At 41.8% G+C, this 22,121-nt stretch overlaps 2 protein-coding genes across 3 annotated transcripts; both read right to left on the reverse strand.

Annotated features, from left to right (window-relative positions):
- Positions 1-1,744: 1,744 nt before the first annotated feature.
- On the reverse strand, positions 1,745-9,896 carry LOC130206983 (calpain-2 catalytic subunit-like). Its single transcript, XM_056435313.1, has 21 exons — positions 9,654-9,896; positions 9,144-9,213; positions 8,131-8,249; positions 7,912-8,045; positions 7,653-7,821; positions 7,483-7,566; positions 7,198-7,283; positions 6,029-6,103; positions 5,350-5,510; positions 4,307-4,476; positions 4,195-4,206; positions 3,830-4,041; positions 3,700-3,736; positions 3,547-3,612; positions 3,399-3,456; positions 3,231-3,295; positions 2,715-2,783; positions 2,534-2,612; positions 2,206-2,322; positions 2,058-2,116; positions 1,745-1,974 (listed from the first exon to the last, which is right to left on the reverse strand). Exons 1-21 carry the CDS (start codon positions 9,888-9,890, stop codon positions 1,951-1,953), a joined length of 2,103 nt encoding a protein of 700 aa, XP_056291288.1. The 5' UTR covers positions 9,891-9,896; the 3' UTR covers positions 1,745-1,950.
- Positions 9,897-10,263: 367 nt separating this feature from the next.
- Positions 10,264-19,026, reverse strand: LOC130207436 (calpain-2 catalytic subunit-like). 2 transcript variants are annotated; one of them, XM_056436045.1, is made up of 21 exons: positions 18,632-19,026; positions 18,113-18,182; positions 17,751-17,869; positions 16,654-16,787; positions 16,378-16,546; positions 16,197-16,280; positions 16,025-16,110; positions 15,862-15,936; positions 13,496-13,656; positions 13,242-13,411; positions 13,135-13,146; positions 12,808-13,019; positions 12,573-12,609; positions 12,306-12,371; positions 12,162-12,219; positions 12,001-12,065; positions 11,804-11,872; positions 11,628-11,706; positions 10,800-10,916; positions 10,651-10,709; positions 10,264-10,573 (listed from the first exon to the last, which is right to left on the reverse strand). In XM_056436045.1, exons 1-21 carry the CDS (start codon positions 18,866-18,868, stop codon positions 10,550-10,552), a joined length of 2,103 nt encoding a protein of 700 aa, XP_056292020.1. In that variant the 5' UTR covers positions 18,869-19,026; the 3' UTR covers positions 10,264-10,549. The 2 variants fall into 2 exon arrangements, with proteins under 2 accessions (XP_056292020.1, XP_056292021.1); XM_056436046.1 differs by lacking the exon at positions 13,135-13,146.
- Between the last annotated feature and the right edge of the window lie 3,095 nt (positions 19,027-22,121).

Here is a 22,121-nt window from a genome sequence, read left to right on the forward strand (position 1 = left end):
TGGGCACCAGTGGCGTTACTTGTACTTGGAATATCGCATCATCATATGTTGAATCAAATAGCTTTTCAGCAGCTTGTGGCCACAGCGTCCACACAAGCTACAATGTCCCAAGCTTTGTTGAAGCTCAAGCGCAGAGGAGCTCTTTAATGCTGCGCATCAGAGGGAAACTCCACCGCGGGTACGTGAAGTCGACAGAAGGAGGGTGACGTCACCTACCGATCCTCACAGACTGACGCATACGACGTCTCTGGTGTGGGCAATACAGTCACGCAAGCTTGTGTTTCCTCGGTGGAAAAGATGCCGTCGAAGGCCGAGAGCAATCTATCCTTCGGCCTCGGCACGAACATACACTGTTTGATTGTGTTTTTATGTTACGAGGAAGGCCAGTCGATATGTATATATGGCAATAAGGTGCAAGGTGCTTGGATATATTATGGAAGTCTGCATTTCAATAAATTATAAAAGTGAATAATAAGTCTTATTATTATTAGAGTTCTGCATTAGTTTAAATACAGTATGTCAATCAGATATGAACACTTTTTTCTCAGCACTCTTCTTTTGTAAGAACATTTAATGCATGATAAACCTGTCCTCCACAGTCACAGATACTCTGCTTAGCATCACAGTGGTGTTGCTTCCTCTGTGTGGATCAGTGGTTTACAGAGGCAGTCCCGCCTCACATCCGGACGAGCTTCTGTTCCAAAAAGCAGAATGCATAAATGTCAGCACATGTCATAGCGTGCCTTCTACCACTAGCACTGCAAGAACTGGAATGTGTGACGTGTAAAGAGAACAACTTGAATATACTGTTTACTTCTAACTTGTTATCATATGTGATCTGTTTAGCAAAAGTATGATAGAGTTAGCTACAACGCCTCTATATTAGTAGTCTACACATTGCTTGTTGCTAAGTAGATCATCATGACTGTGGTACCAGAGCAAATGGCAGCCAGCTGAAACTTTCCTGAGCAGTAAAAAAGGAAACACAACCCTAAACCACACAGAGCAGGAAATGGCTGCTGCATAACTCTGTCAGTTGAAAACTTCATGCTGCTGTAAGTCAGTGACGTCAAGGGAGCTAAGCCAGGTCTATGAGAGCTCTGACATCTACTGGTGGATTGTGGATACTGAATTGTGCGTAGGCTATGCGTGGCATTAGATATGATATGTCTAGATATGATGCACTTTGTGGTGAGTGACATCATCTGCCACCAAAGACAAGGGCCAGTATGTCTAAATAGTTAACTATGTGCATCAAAAATATAATTTGAACAGTCATTCGATGGATTTTCAATTAAAAAAAGAATAAGAAATAATTATATATATATATATATATATAATTGTACATATATTTCATTAACTAAATTAGTAAATACTATTTCAGAGCATAGTTCTGACTTACAATGGTTACTGCATCCTTCTTTAATTAATTCAAGATGTTTCTTAATGAATATTAATATCCCACATTGCATGTATTAAAGCACATTTTATGTGACAAGATCATGGTTTTCATCCTTAAGTGGCAGTATAATTTTAAAAGATTAATGAATTAGTTAATTAGTGAGCTGGAGTTGCTGGATTTTGGTTCCTTTTTTAAGTCTTTATGCTAAGCTAATCTAACTAGCAGCTGGTGCTAGCTTCATATTTACCACGCAGACATGAGAGTGGAGGCATAATGCTCTTGTTTACCTCACTGCAAGATAACAGGTTAGTGTATTGACAAAAAGACTAAACTATAAGTAGACAACTTTCACATTCTCATTTATTGATAATGCTGAATGAACAGATTGTTATTTGTGGGACATTGTGGTTTTATTATGTTTTTAGATAATCAGACAAATAATAAAATCAGTATCCTTTGATTAAGACGTACACGACAATCAAACTGTTTAATATTCCGATATAATGACTCTTCTGGATTCTTCAACTGTTGATAGTCAGAGCTCCTTTCTACAACATGACCAGTTCCAGCCACTGTGGATGGAAACATAAGTCACTGCATGGTCCATGAATCACTTCTTTATATTTTTGTGTCAGTATCACATTTGGGCTCTTACCTCCATGAAACCCATTTCTATCTTTCCGGACCCATTCTTGTCCATGGTCTTGAAGACATCTGTTGTTGATAAAGAACAATAACTCATATAAAAATGTGTGCATGACTGCAGGGCACATCGAGTGTGGTCACAATGACAAAAGACTCACTGAAGAGTGTCTCCAAGCGGATCATGCTGCACACAAAGTTGTCAAAGTCAATGGTGAGGTTTTTGTCACTGTAGCGCGCCACAATGATCTGATGCAGAGGGCTGTCGAGTGAGAAACCTGCCAGAATGCAAACACGTGAGCTTCACAACACGCCTATCTATCACATCATGAAAAACACAAAGACAAAGACATTCACACACTTCCCAATGGACACACACTGATACAAACAGCTCTCATGTACTTTACATCTTCTTATCCTGTACCCTCTCACTCCTTTGGGTCGAGGAAACTGACTGCAGTTGAATATATTGTGAAATAGACTTCTCACCAGAATCCTCAACAGCCATCCGCATCTCAGAGGAGCTCATGCAGCCGCTTTGGTCTGTGTCTCTCGCTTTGTACACTTCCTAATGGAGAGCCCAGCAAGTTAGTGTGTGTGTTGCCACCATTCTACTGATAAAGTATACACATGATACGTTAATGTCGACGTATAGAAATAAGGAACACACCAGGAACTTCTCAATCTTTGTCCACAGAATCTTAAATTCTACCAGGCCCAGCTTTCCGCTTCCGTCTTTCTTTGCAGAGTGTGTGAAGGAAAGTAGTAATGGAAGGAGCAATGCGCGGCGGGTTGTCGACCTCTATCGTACATGGCCTTGTGCGTGGGTCTTTAAAAAAACTTGCAATTCTAAATTCTAGTGGACATTGAGAGATCCAAAGAAGTTCCCAAATGTGCAAGGCTCAATGGGGGGAAATTATAGTACAAACAAGACATTTCAAATAACTCCATTTGATCAAGTCAATGGAGACTTTGGTTTGAATACTTTCGTCATTATATACATCCCGTCATGTAGAATTTACAGAAAATACTATCAGAAGGTGGCACACAAAATATATATTTTTACAGCCTTAAAGGGATAGTTTGACATTTTAGGAAATATAGTTTTCAACTTTCTTACTGAGGGTTAGAAAACAGGGTGTTAAGAGGTTAATAGTATCGTCTGTTTTTCTCGACATAAGGATACGTCCAGCAGATTGATCATGGTGCGGCAGGTCGTCAGGCTAAACCCACTGGTTTTGATGTCTTTTCCTGAAATGTAATGAAACACAGGGCTAAATTGCTGGGAGGGTCAGGTGCACACACAAACACATACGAAACTTGACTGAAAGAAGATAAATAAATAATGTCTTACTCTTTACTACTACTCGGTTGAGGATTTTCTGCAGCTCGAATGCAGAAATCTCTACGTCCTAAGAACCATACGACAACTACGCTTTATAAATCATAAGCAGTAATTTGAGACCACAAGATAATGTGTCTAATCTGTATCACATACGTACATTTCCAGAAAGCTGCCCAAACAGTCTCTTGAATCTGTCACTGATGTCGTCTTCATCGATAACAATCTATAGATAACAAAGGAATATTTTTTCCCACCCTGCTTTTTGTAAAACAATCCTCATAAGCATGTAAATCAAGGGATATGATCTTACCTGCTCAACATGGCAGTCTACAGGATCATCAATCTCTCTGAAAGCAGCGAGAAGTCATAGTTATCATTTTGAATGACTATCAGTGTCATTTGTCATCATGAAATTGCACTTATTTGTGAAAGGAACATACTGGATAGATGCCTTTTTCTCCGAGAACACCCGCATATAAAAGTCTCCGTTCTTGTTGGGCTCGAAGGTGGAGGGGATGATGAGGTATTCTCCTGGGGGAAGACAGAAGTGGTTGCACACTTCTCTCAGGTTGATGAAGGTCTCGGAGCGTGCAGCTGAAGCGTTGCGGATGAAGAAGTTTTTCTTCAGGTGCACTTGCTTTTGGCCAGAGTACTAGGAAAGGACACACATGTAGTGTATCACATGAGGCCGCCGCATTCCTTCTCTCTGACTTACCTCTTTTTATGTTATATCATTAGAATTTCTCAGAAGAATACTCATTCTTCTTGAAAAACTAGTGCTGTGTCTTCATCTTTGTAAACATACCTCCTCAGGCAGCTGGAAAACGACAAAACAAATCATATGTCAGAATATACAAAATACGAAATAACATATTGTCACAAGTATGATCACTTGCATCTTAGCGGCAGGTCCTTACCTCGTATATGGCAAAGCCGATGGTCTCCGTGTCCTGACCCATTTTCCTCATTCTCCGCTTGTTCTTCTGCATTAAGCCCACGATGAAGGTGCAGCCCTCCTCACCATCCTCATTGTCATCATCCACATCTTCCAGCTTTATGACAAACTGAGGATTCATCCAGAAGGAATCTAGGAAGGTTAGCAATGTTTACAAATGTATATGTTGTCCATAAAAAATAATGTCTATTGAATGTATCTTCAATTATACAAAATATCCCTCCAAACAGAAATATCTCACAAAGTAATTCCTGTTAAGTAGAGTGAGAGACATTCGTTCTCCAGTTGTACAACAGACCGATTGCTCTGCTCTCCCAGTTCTCACCATTTTTAGAAAGGAAATATAATGATGAAAAGAGAAATCGTAGAAAGATAATTTCATAGAAAAATAATTGGTGACCATCAGAGTAAATAGGTCCACCTCAATGGCAGTGATGGAACTGGTGGAAGAGATATTTACTGCAATGGAAAACAAAGAAATAAATATACCGTGGTGGTGCTAAAAAAAACAAAAACATTCAATAGTAGTGACCATGTGTTTTTTTAATGAAGATATATGAAGGATATGGTAGGGGAGCGAGGTAAAGGGATAGAATACTCATGGCCAAGAAATAACCATGATGAAAATATTTAAGAATAACCAATGTTGAATCTGGTTTGTTTCCGGTTTCTGAGAGGTTCCACAAGGTGCAGTTTAAGTGATTTTTGTAAAGTGTACAAATTTGGAGGATACAGTGGACAAGTGATTTTGTTGTTTCTGTTGTTGTTTTATTTTTGTTAATCTAGTGAAAAAGTTGTCTTTTAAAATATCCTATGTAAAAATTGTATAGGTATAACAAGCTTAAGCTCCATCCAACTTCTTTTCGGTCACTATACATTTGTGTATGCATTCTTTCTAAAAAAGTGTCAATAAGGACCTAAATAAATAACTACTACTTCTGCTACTGCTATTATCTTATGACACGTATACCAGTGCTCGAGGTACGGTTGTAAAAGTGGTCATACTTGGAAAGTTTCTGCAGCCACCAGCTGAAACGCCCCTTCTCCATGTTTCCTCAAACTCGGACTCTGCCCATTTCTTGAACACATCGCCTGTGCGTGCATCAGGGGTGAGGTTGCAGATCTCAAGGCGAGAATATTGACGAAGGAAGTCGGAAAACGACATCCTGTGGACAAAACAGTATGAGGAAAATGAAAACAAACAAATAGAAACGACCACAACATTTGTTACCTTCGCATTGAAAATGCGGAAGGTAATGTTTTGATCGCCGTGTATTTGTATGCGTGTGTGCGTGCGTGTTATTCGCATAAGTCAAAAAGTATTAAACCGAATCACATGAAATTTGGTGGGATGATTGGTTATTATCCGGGGACCATTTGACTAGATTTTGGGATCGATCGGGTCAAAGGTCAACGTCAAGGTCATGAAAAAGGTCAACATCTTCTTTTTACCATAGCACGGTCAATTTATATCCAATTGGCATGCAACTAATGCCAACATTTTCATAATTGAATGCCCAATCTTGTGATATACGAAGGTATGCGCTCTACCGAGTGCCCGTTCTAGTTTAAATTGTTCTTTTCCTCACACAGAAATATCAAAAATATAAGTACATTGAATATAACGAGTTTTTTAGCCCTGGGAACCCAGAAGAGGAAGAACCATGGTTTCAGTGACGCTTACCAGAACTCCCCATCCTCACAACGTTTGATCAGCCTTGTCCGGTCATCGTCACTCACATATCTCCATTCAGAAGACCTAGAGAAAAGCCATTACCTTCTTAGTTGGCAAAATGTTGTGTGATGAGGTTAAAACATGGAATTCATGAACTACAGCCAGGACTGAATGTCACACACTCCCTCACGATGAACACAAGAACAAGCTTTAAGTGTTACGGCTTTTGTTGCCACAGGATATACCAGCCAGTCCACTGGGTGTGTACTGTATGTTACACAAACACGTTATACCTTCTTCCGAACAAAGGGTAGATGATTAAATTAGGTTGGGTCCTCGTCTAAACAACACGAAAGGCGTGATTGGTAAAGTTCATTTATGAGAAGTGGCTGAAAGCAGTTCAGTTAAAATTTGAATAAAGAAGTGTTGGTTGATCGGATCACAGTGTCACTCGTGTGACTAGGATTCATGTTATGTCGGTGGTGCATAGGTCTCCCTTTAGCCTTTAAGATTATTCCTCTGGTACCAATCACAGATGTCTGAGGGTGGACAACCTGAAGGAAAGAGGTTGGGATATTTGATATATTTTTTGTCAGGGATGGTTGGAGGTGCACTTAGTTTACGGCTGAATAAGGTGGCTCAATGGGGAATGCTCATTTTGGCTGTACAAAGTTATTACTTAAATTTGTGGTGGTAGCAGTTTTGAGGGTGTGTGTAATCACCCTCTCTGACCCTCTCCTCTGCCAGAGGCCTTGTGGGTGCAATTGGGTTTCAGATCAGCTGGTCCGGCTGATGGCTATACAAACTAGATTCAGTCGGTCCACCTTTCTCCCTCCCTTGCATGGACTCTGTTTAGTTTGATTCATTTCATCATGACACACATTTCCCTTATTGTATATGTAAAATAAACCTATTTTTAGTTACAACTCCCTCAAAACATTTGGTTTTGATTGAGTTGTACTAGAATGTACTAAATGTCAGGGTAATTCTGATAATTTGTCGAGGGCTGATCGACCAACCCATGTCAACACCCCTATAGCCACATGTTGCTAACAAGGGCTATACACTAGAGAAGTACTCTGGAGACGCTCCCAATGATAACTACTTGAGATAATATGAGCATGTTCATTGCATTTCCTTCCCTTAAACCCTCACCCATTGAAGTCCACAATACTCACTTGTCACTCCAGGCTCCATTCCACTCCACCTGACCCCATGGGTTTCTAATCCTGATCAGCTGCTCCGTGTCTCCTCTGTACTTCACCTGACAACAGCATAAGGTATCAATTACTCTCAACTAGAAAAAACACACCTTACAAATAATATAAATGTAATAAAAGGGGTAAAACAATCAAATAAATAATTCCTCAGGTAGCCAAATTGGAACATATATTATAACATACAGCCACTGCAACTTCACTTGTACCCAGATGATCTGTATACAGACATAAACATGTCCTCACCTGCTCCGCCCCTGTCACTGAGTAGGCATGGCCCTTCACCAACTTGCGATATGTGACGGCTTCTGAGTCGGACGCGCTGGTAATCTGGGACAGAGAAGAAAAGCTTGTGAGGTCAAAAAGAAGCAGATATCGCAAACAACCTGAGTGTGCAACAATAAGATCAAACAAACATCAATGGAGCATCCCAGAAGGGAGCCTCTGTCCAAGGCCTTCTTAATGATTTTGAAGAGGTGCGGATCTGCATTGCTCAGCTCATGCCTCTCAGCAATGCCTCCTGTGAAATCCTCGAATCCCTCAGTGGTGCTGCCTCCGGAAAGAGCCTCATAGCATCCATTTATTCTAAAGAGAAATGGAGTTTGTGGATTACTAGCCCAGAAAAAGAGGTACCGACAAAGAAAAAAGGTATCCAGATGCTCTCGTCTTCCGTACTTGGCATAGGCCTTCTCCAACAGCGCGCTCCAAAACTCTGAACTCTCTGCTGAGTGAACAAACAGTAGCTCTCCATCTTTAGTGGGCAAGCGGTCGTCAACGACCACATCCACCCACTCACCGAACTGCCAGAACTGAGAGTCACAGGGAGGACACGATCAGTCAAATCAAACCTCACTCACGCTCTAAAAGAAAGAGACTGTGGTGTGTGTCAGGCACCTCAAAGTGGAAGATGCCAGCGTAGTCGTCCTCAAAGCTTTGGTCGTGGGGAACAACGCGAGACAAGACCTGTTTGTTGAGAGTCAAGGAGGCGATGGCTGCCAGGAGCCAGCAGTCACCTAAACACAAGTAAAGAGTGTTAGTGAATCGAAATCCTCTGTGAAATCTCAGGTTACATCCGGAGGATTTCAAATTGTTGGTTTCATTTCGGGGCGGAGGGTGTGTTTGTGAACTAGTCCGAAGGTAGTTCCATCCCTGGCTGCCTACAGTCTACACATGTTGAAGTGTCCTTGGACAAGTTACTGCACCCCAAATGTGATGCGAATGTTTATCGCTCCTGGTGAGCAGGTGGCACCTGACATGGAGCCTCTTCCACCAGTGTGTGAATGCTGACTTGTGTTGTAATGCACATCGAGTAGTTGCCATAGGATTAGAGAAGTGCTACGTAAATACAGATCATTTACCGTTGCATCCTGACAACAAAACATACTCGGTATGCAGTATGATTGCACACACACCCCTGTTGGGAAAATGGTATTGTCTCCTTTCAGTTATTAGATCTAAACAAGTCAAGTCTCACACGCACACACACACACACACACACACACACACATGTATGCTTCTTGCCAGACTGGGTGTGGACAGAGAAGACTGGAGAAGTCAAAGGAGCGACAGCTGATGTCACTGCACAGGCATTCACTTAGAGTTAGGTCAGGATTATATTTCAGTGTTGTGTGGTTATGAAGGTACTGGGGAAATACAGTTTCCAGAGATTAAAACTAAGCAAGCAAATAAGCTCTAGCTACATACTATATGAGATGTACTGTATTCACACCTGCTTACTGCAGTCTTAGATAAGCAGGCAAAATCATTCATTCAAATAGTTGAAAATGGAAATCAATGTGCCAAATTGTCAAATACAGTAAATATCTAATTGTGCCATCAGAATGTATCTGAAACATGCAGACATTGTTGGAGGAATGTGTGAATGTGTGTGGGTTAGAGTGTCTCACCAAGTGCTCCTTGACATATGTCCGTCCTGGTTGCATTTTCAACTATGAATTGTGGATTGGAACACAACTCCTGGGGAAAAACAGGTCAGAATTGTTTCAAATTTGAAAGCTTCATCATATCACCACTTTCAATCTTGACCTCTACTATTATACACATCCATATCTGGATGATTATGTTTTGCTGGATATAAAAATGACTGATATATAGTGTATACAGTGTATACAGTGTATCTGACCACTGCAGGAACACATTGTCCACTTTAAGCTGTGCAGTCTGTTAGATAAAGCCACAGTATTTGGTGTGAGGACAAGCAGGAATAAGCGTACATTACCAAGCAGATATCTAATATGTGTGAAGCAGGTAGCCTATTGGGTGATTTCTCATTATTGAAAAGAAGATATGACAAGAAAATATCAGTTCGACAAACCGTCCTTCAAAATAAGATATTGTCAACGTGCTCCATCTTAGTCATTGAATCTCTTGGCAGTCAGTCGACTTATTGTACCCACCCTGGGTCTTTTCCAGGTGATGCCCCGTACTTTGTAGGAATTTGGTCCAAGTTCGTCGTATCCTAAGGATGAGGGCAAAGCCTCAAAGCAGTCATCTTGAAATAGCTGTCTTCTCTCCAGACAGCTTCGCCTCAGCGCTTCAAAATCCTGGTTGAGGTATTTTACCGCACGAGAGTTGGATCCTATCCCGTTAGATTTGTCTCGGTTGTGCTGAAGTTTTGCTGCGATGCCGGACATTTTGAAAGATTTTAAGACTGTCCTAATGTCTGCGAGAGTGTGTGTGTGTCTGTGTGTGTGTGTGTGTGTGTGTGGTCAGACAGGCTCTGTGTTATGTGCAGCTCAACTGTCTCCACACCCTTTACTGTGCATACTTGACAGCCACCTTGCTCTGCCTCACCTGTTTCATCCCGCCTACTCTACAGCTGGCTTTGGTTGATGGACCGGGATCGGCCCACATGTGGTCCACATGGAAACTCAAGCTACTTTGATCAGTAGAATTTGATCGATCTCAATGATATTTTTTACAACAGATTTCTGATATAGCTCAGAGTCAGAGTCCTTTAACCATTTTTATGTGTCTGATATGTGCAATACTTTATAAACACTGATGTCATAGTTTCATAGGTTCTTTATTTTCTTTTATTTCACAGACGTTTTGGCAATGAAATACCTGCACAATCCAATTTAAGAGAGAAGCTCTATGAAAAAATGTAATAACACATATGTTACTTCTCTCCATGTAATATAATTTAAATGTATAAATACATACTTTTTTGAGCATTAGGAACATATGACTATGAAAGGTCTTTTACAAAGTTTTAAAATTAATTTGTGAAAATAACAATAATCATCCTGCAGTCATCAAGAAAGGGTTCTTCCTTGTCATGTCTCCAGAGTCAGTAGATCGCCAGGCACAGCCACTATAAGAGGAACATAATTATACAAGGAGTTGTCTCATCTGGAACAAACCAGTAACCTTTGTCATTCTCTCACACACCTGCTGTATATCCAGCTCCATCTTCCCTTTGTCAGCTCTATCCAGAGCCTTAAATATTTCTAGTTGAGAGACAGAAATAAAAATACAGGTATTGTGAACATGCCTCCTGGTTAACATATGAAATACTTGCTGTGCTTGCTGACACTTACTGAAGAGCATTTCCAGTTTAATGAGACAGCCAACAAAGTTGTCAAAGTCTATGGCGTACTGAGCATCGGCATAGCGATTCACGATGGACTGCAACACAGCATTGTTGACCTGGAAACCTGGGGAAGAAAAGTAGCCGTCACTTATTATCCTCTTCTCCATATCAGATCAGTTTCATTGAGGTGTACTATTTATGATCCTGGTGAAGTATAATTTTGAAAAGGTGTTAGATATTAGCAGGGTGTTGATGGAAGTGTTAAGTTACACAGCATCGCCCACTTGTTTTGTTCCTGCAGAGTCGACGTGAATAAATCAATGTGCAGGGAGGGAGTCCTCTAACTGGTTTATCAAGTCTGTCAGACACACGCACACACCCGCCGGGACAACTCGCTCATGTGTGTTGCTGCAGAGCGCAGTGGTCAGAATATAAACAAATAAATAAGAAACACAGGTAAAAAAAATGGTTTACAAAGCTGTTGTTTATCTTTAACAAACACGTCATGTTTCTGAAATGTGTGTCGTAACTTGTAAAAGTTTACGTCAACTTTAGTGGCACACTGTTCAAAGATAACTAACTTCTGCAGGCAATATATCTAAATAGCTCATTTTGATTTGCATCAGGAAAGCAAATAATACTGAATTAGAAGCCATAAAACGATACTAGCAGAGGATGTTAGTTTTGCATCGAGGCATTTTAGAAGAGGTGAGGTCATGATGAAATAGAAATCATTTGATTTCTACATGACATGGCTGTCATCATTTACAACCGTGTTTCACTGTTATTGTCACTGATGCAGATATTTGATTCCCCTCGTGATAATGTTTGTTACCTGCTTCTGCAGCTGCGCCTCTCATCTCGTGGGAGCTCATGGTGCCAGAGTTGTCTGTGTCAAAAGTCTTGAAGATCTCCTATTTGATCCAGGCAACCATGTGTCGTGTGAACAGATACAGACCCTAAATCCAATACGGCGAACGATCGTTTCAAAGCGCGTGAATCAAAACTTACCAGGTACTTCTGGATTTTGCGCCACAGCAAGTGAAACTCCAGCAATCCCAACATGGCACTTTCATCTTTCTGAGGAATGTTAAGGTTTATAAAAAATCTCATCCTGGATTATTCATTTAATTTATCGTTCACGTATTTCAATTCCATAGTTATAATGCACCCATCTTTTTGGACAATGCATTTCTTAAATAGGATACATCCAGCAGACTGACAATAAGCCGACCTGTCTCAAGGCTGAAGCCGTCTGTCTTGATATCAGACCCTGCAAAAAAGTGGCAAAACATAGAAAGTTGCACCTCTTAAATCATTGCAAGCAAAAGAGGCCAATCGTTGATATGTTAGAGTTCAATGTACTCACGATGAGAGACAACGTTGTTCAAAATTGTAACCAGTTCAAAGACCGATACCTCCATGTCCTGTTTGAAAAACGCATAATATAACTTTTTTAAATTTTGTAATCCAGGTTTAGATTTAATTTCTGTTCCCAGGTTGCTCCACCTACATTGCCAGCAATCTGCTTGAAGAGCTTCTTGAAATCAGGATCCACATCATTCTCAGATACTTCCTCCTGAGAGAGGAAGACGCAGATAAGGCTCATTTTAGGCCTTTTCACAGACATGAATGTGATGAATGTAACACACTATATGGTGACCATGAAGCAATAAGCACTTAAACAAAAAACATATTTCCTTTAATCTCAGTTCTAAAGTAGGAAATAAAAGAAGGTCTGTCTAGAAAGCAGCTTATATTATTATGTGTGTTTTCTTACCTCTTCTATTTGAGCATTGATGTCCACCTCAAGTGGACTGAAAAGATAAAAATGCAAAGCTTGAGCAGTGAGCACACTCTGTTGGCGTGCAATACAACAAACATTCACAGGAAGTTTTGACTGAGTATGAAGAAGCAGTTGTCCTCTGAGCTTTGTCCACTAGATGGCGGTACAAGCCAAAACTCTGATCTCTACACTACCTTATAGATGTCAATCGGGCTGTAAGTTACTGTACCTGGTTGCAGCCTTTTTCTCTGAGAACACCCTGAGAACAAAGCTGCCCTTCTTGTGAGGCTGGAAGGTCGAGGGAACTATTGCATATTCTCCTGGAGGAAGTTTGAAGCGGTCGCACACTTCCCGCGTGTTGATGAAGCTGCTGCTCCTAGCCACAGCTCTCTGTCGCAGCAGGACGTCCGGACCGAGGTGAACATTACTGCAGCCTTTGTACTGGAGATTAAAAGATGGCGTTCATTACTGGAACCCAGAGATGCAATCAGGCAACACTTGTGACACACTCAGGTTTATTTTACACATAAGGGATCGATGCTGGCATGTCACAGACCTGGTCTGGGATCTGTAAAAAAGAAAACAGAAATAAGAAGTATTTTAGAAAATCTGTCAAATACAGAGCACTAATTTAGCATAAAACACCACATTATTCATAGACACCTCATAAATGGCAAAACCAATGGTTTCAAGGTTGCGGTCAAGCCTCTTCTGCCGTCGTCCATCCTTTTGCATCAGCCCCACCAGGAAGGTGCACCCATCCTCCCCATCCAGAGGATCATCGTCGACATCCTCCAGACGCACCACAAACTGAGGGTTGGACGAGAACGTGGCTGGAACACAGACCAGTGTAATCCTTTACATGACGCAGTGTAACTGAAGTTGTCGCTCAAACATCCACGTGGTTTCTCTTATACCTTGGAAGTTGCGGCAGCCGCCAGCCGTGGATCCCACCCTCCACATCCCTTCAAACTGGTAGTTGTTCCAGTGGCCCACATCATCACTCATGAGCGTGTCTGGGGTCAAGTTACAGATCTCCAGCGTGGAGAACTGCTTGATGAAGTCGGAATAGGACATCCTGAGAAGAGAAACACTTTTCTCAACAAAGAATGTTGTGCTCTCCTGAATGTGAGTTAATAGTTCCTTTGGTGCTCTAGGGGATTATCAATCCATATTACAGCATTGACAAAATATATACAATATTGTTTGTTTATTAAATGGTTAAAGATAATCACTATCATCCTTCAGTTCAAGCACTGAAACAGACCACTCCTCCATAGTCTCCAGCATGAAGACCTCCACCTGTGTCTCATACCCCCCCCCCACACACACACACACACACATACACTTAAGCTCGCTGCTGTCACCCCCGTGCTAAAAAAACCTGGTCTTGACCCCGACATCCTCAACAACTACCGTCCCATCTCCAAACTCCCATCCCTTTCCTAAATCCTTGAAAGATCTGTTGCATCTCAACTCAAATCCCACCTCAATCTCCATAATCTCTGTAAACCCTTCCAATCCGACTTCCGTTCAAAACACAGCACAGAAACCGCCCAACTGAAAATCACAAACGACATACTGCTCTCTCCTGACTCTGGCTTCCTCACCATCCTCATCCACCTTTACCTCAGCCCCGCCTGTGACACTATCAACCACTCCCTCCTCCTCTCACGTCTCCAGTACTACGTTGGCATAATTGGCCCCGCCCTTTTCTGGTTCACCTTCTATCTCTCAGACCGACATCAATTCATTGCCATAAACAACTGTAAATCCTCCACCTCCCCATTCTCTCACGGTGTCTCCCAAGGTACCGTGCTTGGTCCCCTCCTCTTCATCATCTACATCCTTCCCCTTGGACAAATCATACGTCGTCATGGTCTCAATTTCCACTGCTACGCTGACGACACCCAACTCTACCTCTCTTCCAAGATCACCACCTCAGTCACCTACTCCACTCTCACCACCTTTCTCACTGATATAAAATCATGGATGCAACAGAACTTTCTCAAACTCAACTGCAACAAATCTGAAATACTCATCATCATCACCTAACTCCCTCACCCGCTCCGCCCAGATCTTCTCCCTCAACATTGATGGCTCCATCGTCACCCCCTCCACCCAGGTCTGCAACCTTGGCATCATCCTCGACCCCACCCTCTCTTTCCTCCCCCACGCCAACCACATCACCAAAACTGCCTTCCTTCATCTCAGGAACATTGCATGCCTCCGGCCCTCCCTGTCCTCTGCCACCACCGAAATCTTCATCCATGCTCTCATAACATCCAGAATCGACTACTGCAACAGCATCCTCTACGGCTCACCCAACAAAATCCTCAATAAACTTCAGTATGTCCAGAACTCTGCCGCACGACTGCTCACCTCCACCCGACGCTACAAACACATCACCCCGGTCATACACAACCTCCACCTGCTCCCGGTCAAGTACAGGATGACTTCAAACTACTGCTCATCACTTACAAAGCCCTAAACGAGATGGCCCCTCCCTATCTTTCAGACCTCCTCCCCCTCCACGCCCCAACCAGTTGCCTCAGGTCCGCCGGTACAAACACTCTGAAGATCATTAGGACCAAGCGCCGGACCTGGGGTGACAGGGCCTTCTTAGCAGTTGCACCCCCCCCCCCTCTGGAACGCTCTCCCCATCCACATCTGTCAGGCTCCCATCCTACCATCATTTAAACAAGCCCTCGAAACACACCTCTTCCAACTCTCTTTCACCTGCTAAACTCCTGCCGTCTATATGACCCATACTGTTACACCCAGACCTTCTGGGTAGGGCTGTGTTCACTCTCTGTTTCTGTTGTGTTGTCCATCACTCACCTTGTCTCAGACTCCTCCCTCCTTGTGTGCCGCCCTCCTGTGTGATTGCAGACCCCGCCCTCATTGTTTCCACCTGTGCCTCATTTCCCTGTGTATTTAGTCTGTGTCAACCTCCTTGTTCTGGGCCAGTTTGGCTCTCATGTTCTGCCAAGTAAAAACCTTTGTTTTCCTGAATCTGACTACTGCTTCTTGTAATCTGCCTTTGAGTCCTATTGCCCGTGACTCCCAGCCATTCCCAAACACGTACAGCTTGTCCTGTTTGCTTTCCTTTCTTTCTGTTACCAATATGTTCTGTTTTTTTGTTTTGTTTGCTTTGTCTTTGCATTTTTTTCTTCGTTTTGTTCCGTTTGTCAAAGTCTCTTATCCCCATGTAAAGCGTCTGTTTATTCAGAAAAGCGCTATATACTGTAAGTTTGAATTATGATTATTATAATGTATTTACCAGAACTCCCCATCGTCAGCCACATGATTCAACTTTGCTTTCTCATCTTCATCGACGTGCTTCCATTCACTGGATCTAATTGGGATTTAACATGCTTTTAGTAAAATCCTGGGAGTAAACAATGGTAGCTAATGGTTGATGGATCTAGAGTGTAATCATTTACCCATCACTCCAAGGCCCAGTCCACTCCACCTGACCCCATGGGTTCCTCATGCGGACCAGCTGAACCGGCCTGCCTCCGAAACAAACCTGGGAGAGAGAGCAATAACAGTGGGAAACTTCATTTGCATGCAGTAAAAACAGCTTATTGATGACAGTTTAGATAAATTGTATACCTCCTCTGCTCCAGTGACTGAGTATGCATGTCCCTTGACAAGTTTGAGAGCTGTAATGGCCTCTGTCTCATAGGCATTGGTGATCTGAAAACACCACAGAACAAACACTCAGAACATGTCAGTGATGTTGGTGAGCTTGCTTGCAGAGCAGCATGCAAATCACTAGGTAAATGAGGCTTACGTCTATAGAGCAACCCAGCAGTGAGCCCAGGCTCAGGGCCCTCTGCATGATGTGGAAGAGCTTCGTTGGAGCTTCGTCTAAGGGATATACTTCTGCAATCCCTCCTGTGAAGTCCTCAAAACCTTCAATAGTGTTTCCTCCTGACAGTGCCTCATAGCAGCCATGCACCCTGACAGATGCAAAGGAATGTGGAGCATTTCACCAACTATATATTTATACAATTTTACTGCATTAACATTTCGAAGAAGCAAAAGATACAACGGGAACAATCCCTACTTGGAGTAGGCCTTCTCCAGCAGGGCGCTCCAAAACTCTGAGCCCTCCGCTGAATGGACAAACAGAAGCTTTCCATCTCTGGTGGGTAAACGGTCATCGACCACCACGTCCACCCACTCACCAAACTGCCAGAACTGAGAAGAGAAATATTCCCATCAGAAAACTCAACTTCAATTACATTTACAAATACATGACACTCTCTCAGCTCTGCACAGCTCCTTCAGCCACCGGCTGATTCCTCCCCGTGTCTGAGGGAGAGGTAGCACAAGTCCTTCCTTCCTGCTGCTGCCAGGCTGCACAACACACTGCAGTAGATCGCTGGCGATCTTGGCAAGCTCGGCACTTTACTTTACTCAGCACTTTACTTTATTTTCCCCTTGTATATTTAGTATTAGTATTAGTATTAGTTTTTAGTTTTTTAGTATTTAGTTTTGTGTTTTATAATTATTTTTATTAATGCTCTGATGTGCACCGCTGCTGTGATTTTTGAAATTTCCCCACTGTGGGACGAATAAAGGTATAAAGGTATATATCATTTACGACTCATGCATGCAAGGCATCTGTGAGATCCTTAGGTGTTGTTTTCCGCGAGTCACAATACTCGCAATAACGGCTATAAAATTGGTATCAAACACAAATGTCGATATTAACACAAAGCTTTTGTCATGAAGCACTGGATTGCTGTTTGCTTGATCTTTATGTATGTAGCTCTACTCAACTTTTAACTTGTGGTGGTGCTGGAAGGACTGTTACAAGATACTCTCTCTTTCACATATGGTGAAGCGTTGATCAGCTTTGCAGGTGAACAAGTAGAGCATGTGTGTGGCATTGACTCATTTATTGTTGAATAAATGGACTGAAATTGACCAGAAGATATTACACTTTTACATTTTGAAAGAATTTCGCACAAAATCGCTCAACAATCTGTATTTTAGTATTTTGGATTGCCCGAAACTAGTGTACAAGTTTCCATTAAGGTCTGAATTCTATGGTCGGACATGGTCTTATTACAATGAAAGAAATAAGAAAAGGGAAAAGAAAGCCAATAACCTGGAAGGTCAGAGTTATTGGTCACACGAGAAAGGTATCTGTCTGACCTGGAAGTGAAATATCCCGGCATAACCCTCGGTGAAACTCTGTCCATGGGGCACCACGCGAGCCAGGATCCGCTGGTCAAGAGTCAGAGAGGCGATTGCAGCCAGGAGCCAGCAGTCCCCTGCACATTAAGAACCAAAACATGGTCTGAGATTGAGCAATATGTGGCATTCATGCTGTAAACAGCATGTGGCAACAAACCACATCTTTCATCTTTACAATACTCCTACAAGCTTAATGGCAGAATGGGTGGAGGCCAGGTTGGGTCCAGGCATGTTTGTGGTTCCCTTCTAAAACCAAAGCATTCATCCATCTGTCCAGCTGATCATTCAGTCATTCATCCATCCTCTTTTCCCTCACTTACCCAGAGCTCCTTGACAAATGTCTGTCCTCGTTGCCCCATCATCAATGAACTTTGGGTTGGAGCACAGCTCCTATAAAGAACACCAAATAATCACAAGAGGTTGAATAATGCATGAGCAGTTTTGAGAAACCTTTCCTTGGATTGTCCAGTATCACTTTGCTGAGATAAATAAAATACCATTCTAATCCAACACATTTAGTTAATTATGTCCCAAAGATTATTACTATGGTGAATTGTATCAGGTGCTAGTTTTGTACTTGATATTTAACCCTCTGTGGCTTTTAAGTGCTCTGGGAAAGTAACTACTTGTGACTTCTGTTTTTTAAGTGTCTTCCTTCAGCAATTCTTGATTTAAAAATATGAAATATTTGCAATTCAGTCAAATAAATAATTCCAATAGTCACTGACACAATACTGTCAAGCTCATTGTTATATTGAGCACAGTGAAATATTTCAGAGTAAATTGTGGTACTTTTTCATTGCCCTGTGTGTGTGTGTTTCTTCTCAGTGGCATCTTACCGTTGGCCTTTTCCAAACAACGTTCCTGGTTTTGGATGAGTATGGTCCCAGCTCTTTGAAGCCCAGTGATTTGGACTCAGCTGGAAAGCAGTTGTCCTCAAACAGACGTCCACGCTCCAGACACTGCTGGCGCAGGGTGACATAATCCTGTTTGGCGAACTTCACTGCATTCTGGTTAGTGCCAATGCCTTCTTCCCTCTCCTTCTGATGAGCCAGTCGGTCTGCCGTGGATGTCATCCTCACCTCTCAAATGTACGTCGACTTTGTGGATGGTGATTTCCCTCTTTGTGAGTTGAGTTATCTTGTGAGCTCACCTTCCATCAGCTGAGCACAATCCAGATGTGACTTTGTCCCAGCCTCCTTTATAGCTCCCACAGGTGAGGGGAGGTTTGGCTGTGATCATGAACAAACAGCTGCAACCCTAAGCAAATCTGCAATGAGATGGCTGTGGCCACAGAAGAAAAACAAACAAGGGCACGCCTAGAGGCAACTTACAGCTCCACTCTCATTGCCTCATTCTATTTTGTGTGTGCATGTATGTGTCTGTGTGGGGGAGGGCAATGTATTGTATGTATTGTCTCTGACTTCCTATTGGGTGCATACCAAAAAGGACGCAAACACTTAAATGTGTCTGATAAAAATTTAGACATTTAGTTGCATTCTATACCTTAAAAGTTGCGCACTTTTTGAATTACATTTAAAAAGGTGTTTAGGTGTTATTGGAAGGGATTACATGTAGTGCTTATAGCTGGGAGTTGTGAAAGGAAGCTGAAACACATGGAATGAAGCAAGTGTCAAATTGAGCAAGAATAGGAATGGGGTGTAAATGGCATTGCAACACTATGTCTGGGGGATTTCTTTCCCGGTCCAGTCTGCTTTGAAGCACCTGCACTTTACACGCATATCATCCTTACATCCTTATTCTGCACCTACATCCTGCAGTACAGACAAAGCTAATCCTTTTTTCAAATAGTTCTCAGTCAGTGATAAGCTGGTTTATCCTGAGCAGGGGAGGTTTTTCCTACAGGCGGTATAGGCGGCCGCCTAGGGCGCCATTCAGCACCCCCATCTATATCTCCAACCAATATTTTGACATTTAAAAAATAAATCTAACATTAGGGTAAAATGAGCCAAAAATCGAAAACGGAAGGGGTACGTATACCTCCTTGGTGTTATCAGAACATGCTAGCACAGTGAGGCGTTTGGTTAGAGTGTGTTTGTTCAAGAACTTTGAGGGGGGGGGGGCGCCACGAGTGAAGCTCGCCTATGTGCTAGGGCCAATGATCCTGAGCTACACTGCCGTTTCAGCTGCGGAAAAGAACACTGTTTGTTCTGTGAGCCTTAGGTATATTATTATGGATATTTATTAAAGGTAGTGAATGGTAGTGAATCCACCCTTTTTTACCAAAGAATGAAAAACAGAAAAGACAATCACTATCACTGTCGCTTACAGAGGACTCACTAAACTGCAGAGCAGAGTGGCTGCTTCTGATCCAGCATGGAGGCAAACCCTGTAACTGCTCGAGGAAAGAAGACAGATCAACGGTCGAAATGGTCTCTGTCTCAGACAACCTTTTACCGACAACACAACCAATAGCATTCTGGAGAAGTATACTTTCTGCAGATTAACTGGACTACTATTCTTGATTTCCAAGTTGATATTGATGATACCAGACATGAACCATATTTCCAAGAGCCGACTATCAACACCCACTGGACGTAATGGAGTACCCTCCTGGATAACAATCCGAGGTTATCCACACTGCCTATTGTGGGATGCGGGAACAAGGGTGGGGTCATAAACCAATGACGGCTGTGTACACACTCTTGTTTGTGAACATTGACTTGACAAATGAATACCAATAATCACCCCTCCTATTTTTACAAGATACACAAAAAGGACACTTATTTTTAAATTCTTATATGGAAAAATTGAACAACAAATGTAGGTCAAGCAGAAGAAAACAACAACTTCTTGTTGATTTTCTTGGTTATTGAGGCAGTTTGCTGACATACTGTACAACAATGGTTGGTAGTCAGTGAGAGTGCATTACAGGGCTTATGTGTCAAATGATTAATTTGGCATTTACTGATGTGTTTTTTTTACCAGATATGGAATCAGCATCACTCATTGTCATTATGTACTTAAAAGATACCGTGACCCTGAATGCAACATCATTTTGATTTGGACATTTGGTCCCTGTTGTAGATAAACCAGCTACTACATATTCAGCAAGGTTGAACTTAAAAAGATGTTAGCATCACATACTGTGAGCAGAGAGTTACAGAAGCAAGAACAAGGCAGACTCCGTGAAGAGGACCCACTTCTGTAGATCACGCATAAGAGAGTGATGAAGGATGGGTTATTTTTTGTCTGATGCCTGAAATAAAATAAAATGGGTGCTTGACACGAGCTTAAGATATGTTTGTGTTTTGTTCTACGGCATACAATACGTCATGAGATAATGTGAGAGCCATTTGGTTTGTTTTTATTTTGTGTCAATTAAGACACAGGCCAATATAATGAGGGGGAGCACTCTGGTCAGGTGTTGCTAGATTGTCAGGAGCACACAGTTTGTTGACCATAAGAGAACAGGTGACAATGTGTTTAGATTTCTTAAATTTTTTGGGAATAGACAAATGGGTTTGGACAGGGAACGTATATTTTGGTTTGTGTTGGAAGCCATAGAACTTTATAAATAAATAACCTTCCACATTACAAACTGGACATTGAATCTGTGTATTGCCCACGTCGAAACTAAACCTCCAAGCAACCACAGTTACCTTTTTTTTAATAGGCAACAGGGTCACTACAGATACCTCTCGTGAATTTTGAAGCTTGTGGCTAAATGACTACCGTAACCATCATCACGCCGACTAGTTCGCCTTGTGTAAACTCAGGCTCATATGACTGTTGTGTAGTTTGTTTATAGCCTAATGTTTGCCTTTTACTTTTGTTAAATGCATTCACGCTTCAAACATCATAATAGTGGTGTTCATATGGGAAGATTCTCTTGACATTTGTTTTCCACAGATCTTATTTTCTGCAAAAATCCCACTGGCTTTTGGTCGAGGGAATGACTCACAGTAATTTAAATTTTAATTCAATAAAACTCATACACTGAAATTTAGGCCACATTTATTTATTCATGGTCTACTCAACCTTTCAACAAATATCACATTTCAAATGTGCATTCATTTTATATGGAATGACACAAACTCCTGGCTGCATTATAACCAAACAAAGGATAGTACTATCTGTAGCTATATTTATTTCTCCTTAGGTGACCTTTGACCTTTTATATTGTTAACTTCACATTATCTCTCAGGTGACACTAAATTGTTTGTGTGACATTTGTAGGAAAGGTTTACTTCTGTATATTAAATGCATTTTTACTTTACCTTTATGTAAAAAATATACGTCTAGTTATGGGCATTATACTAAATTGCACTCAAGAAAATAAATATTATTATAACATAGTAACAGGAA

The sequence above is a fragment of the Pseudoliparis swirei genome, chromosome 17, assembly GCF_029220125.1.
Source record: "Pseudoliparis swirei isolate HS2019 ecotype Mariana Trench chromosome 17, NWPU_hadal_v1, whole genome shotgun sequence".
In the NCBI taxonomy this organism is placed as follows: Eukaryota; Metazoa; Chordata; class Actinopteri; order Perciformes; family Liparidae; genus Pseudoliparis; species Pseudoliparis swirei.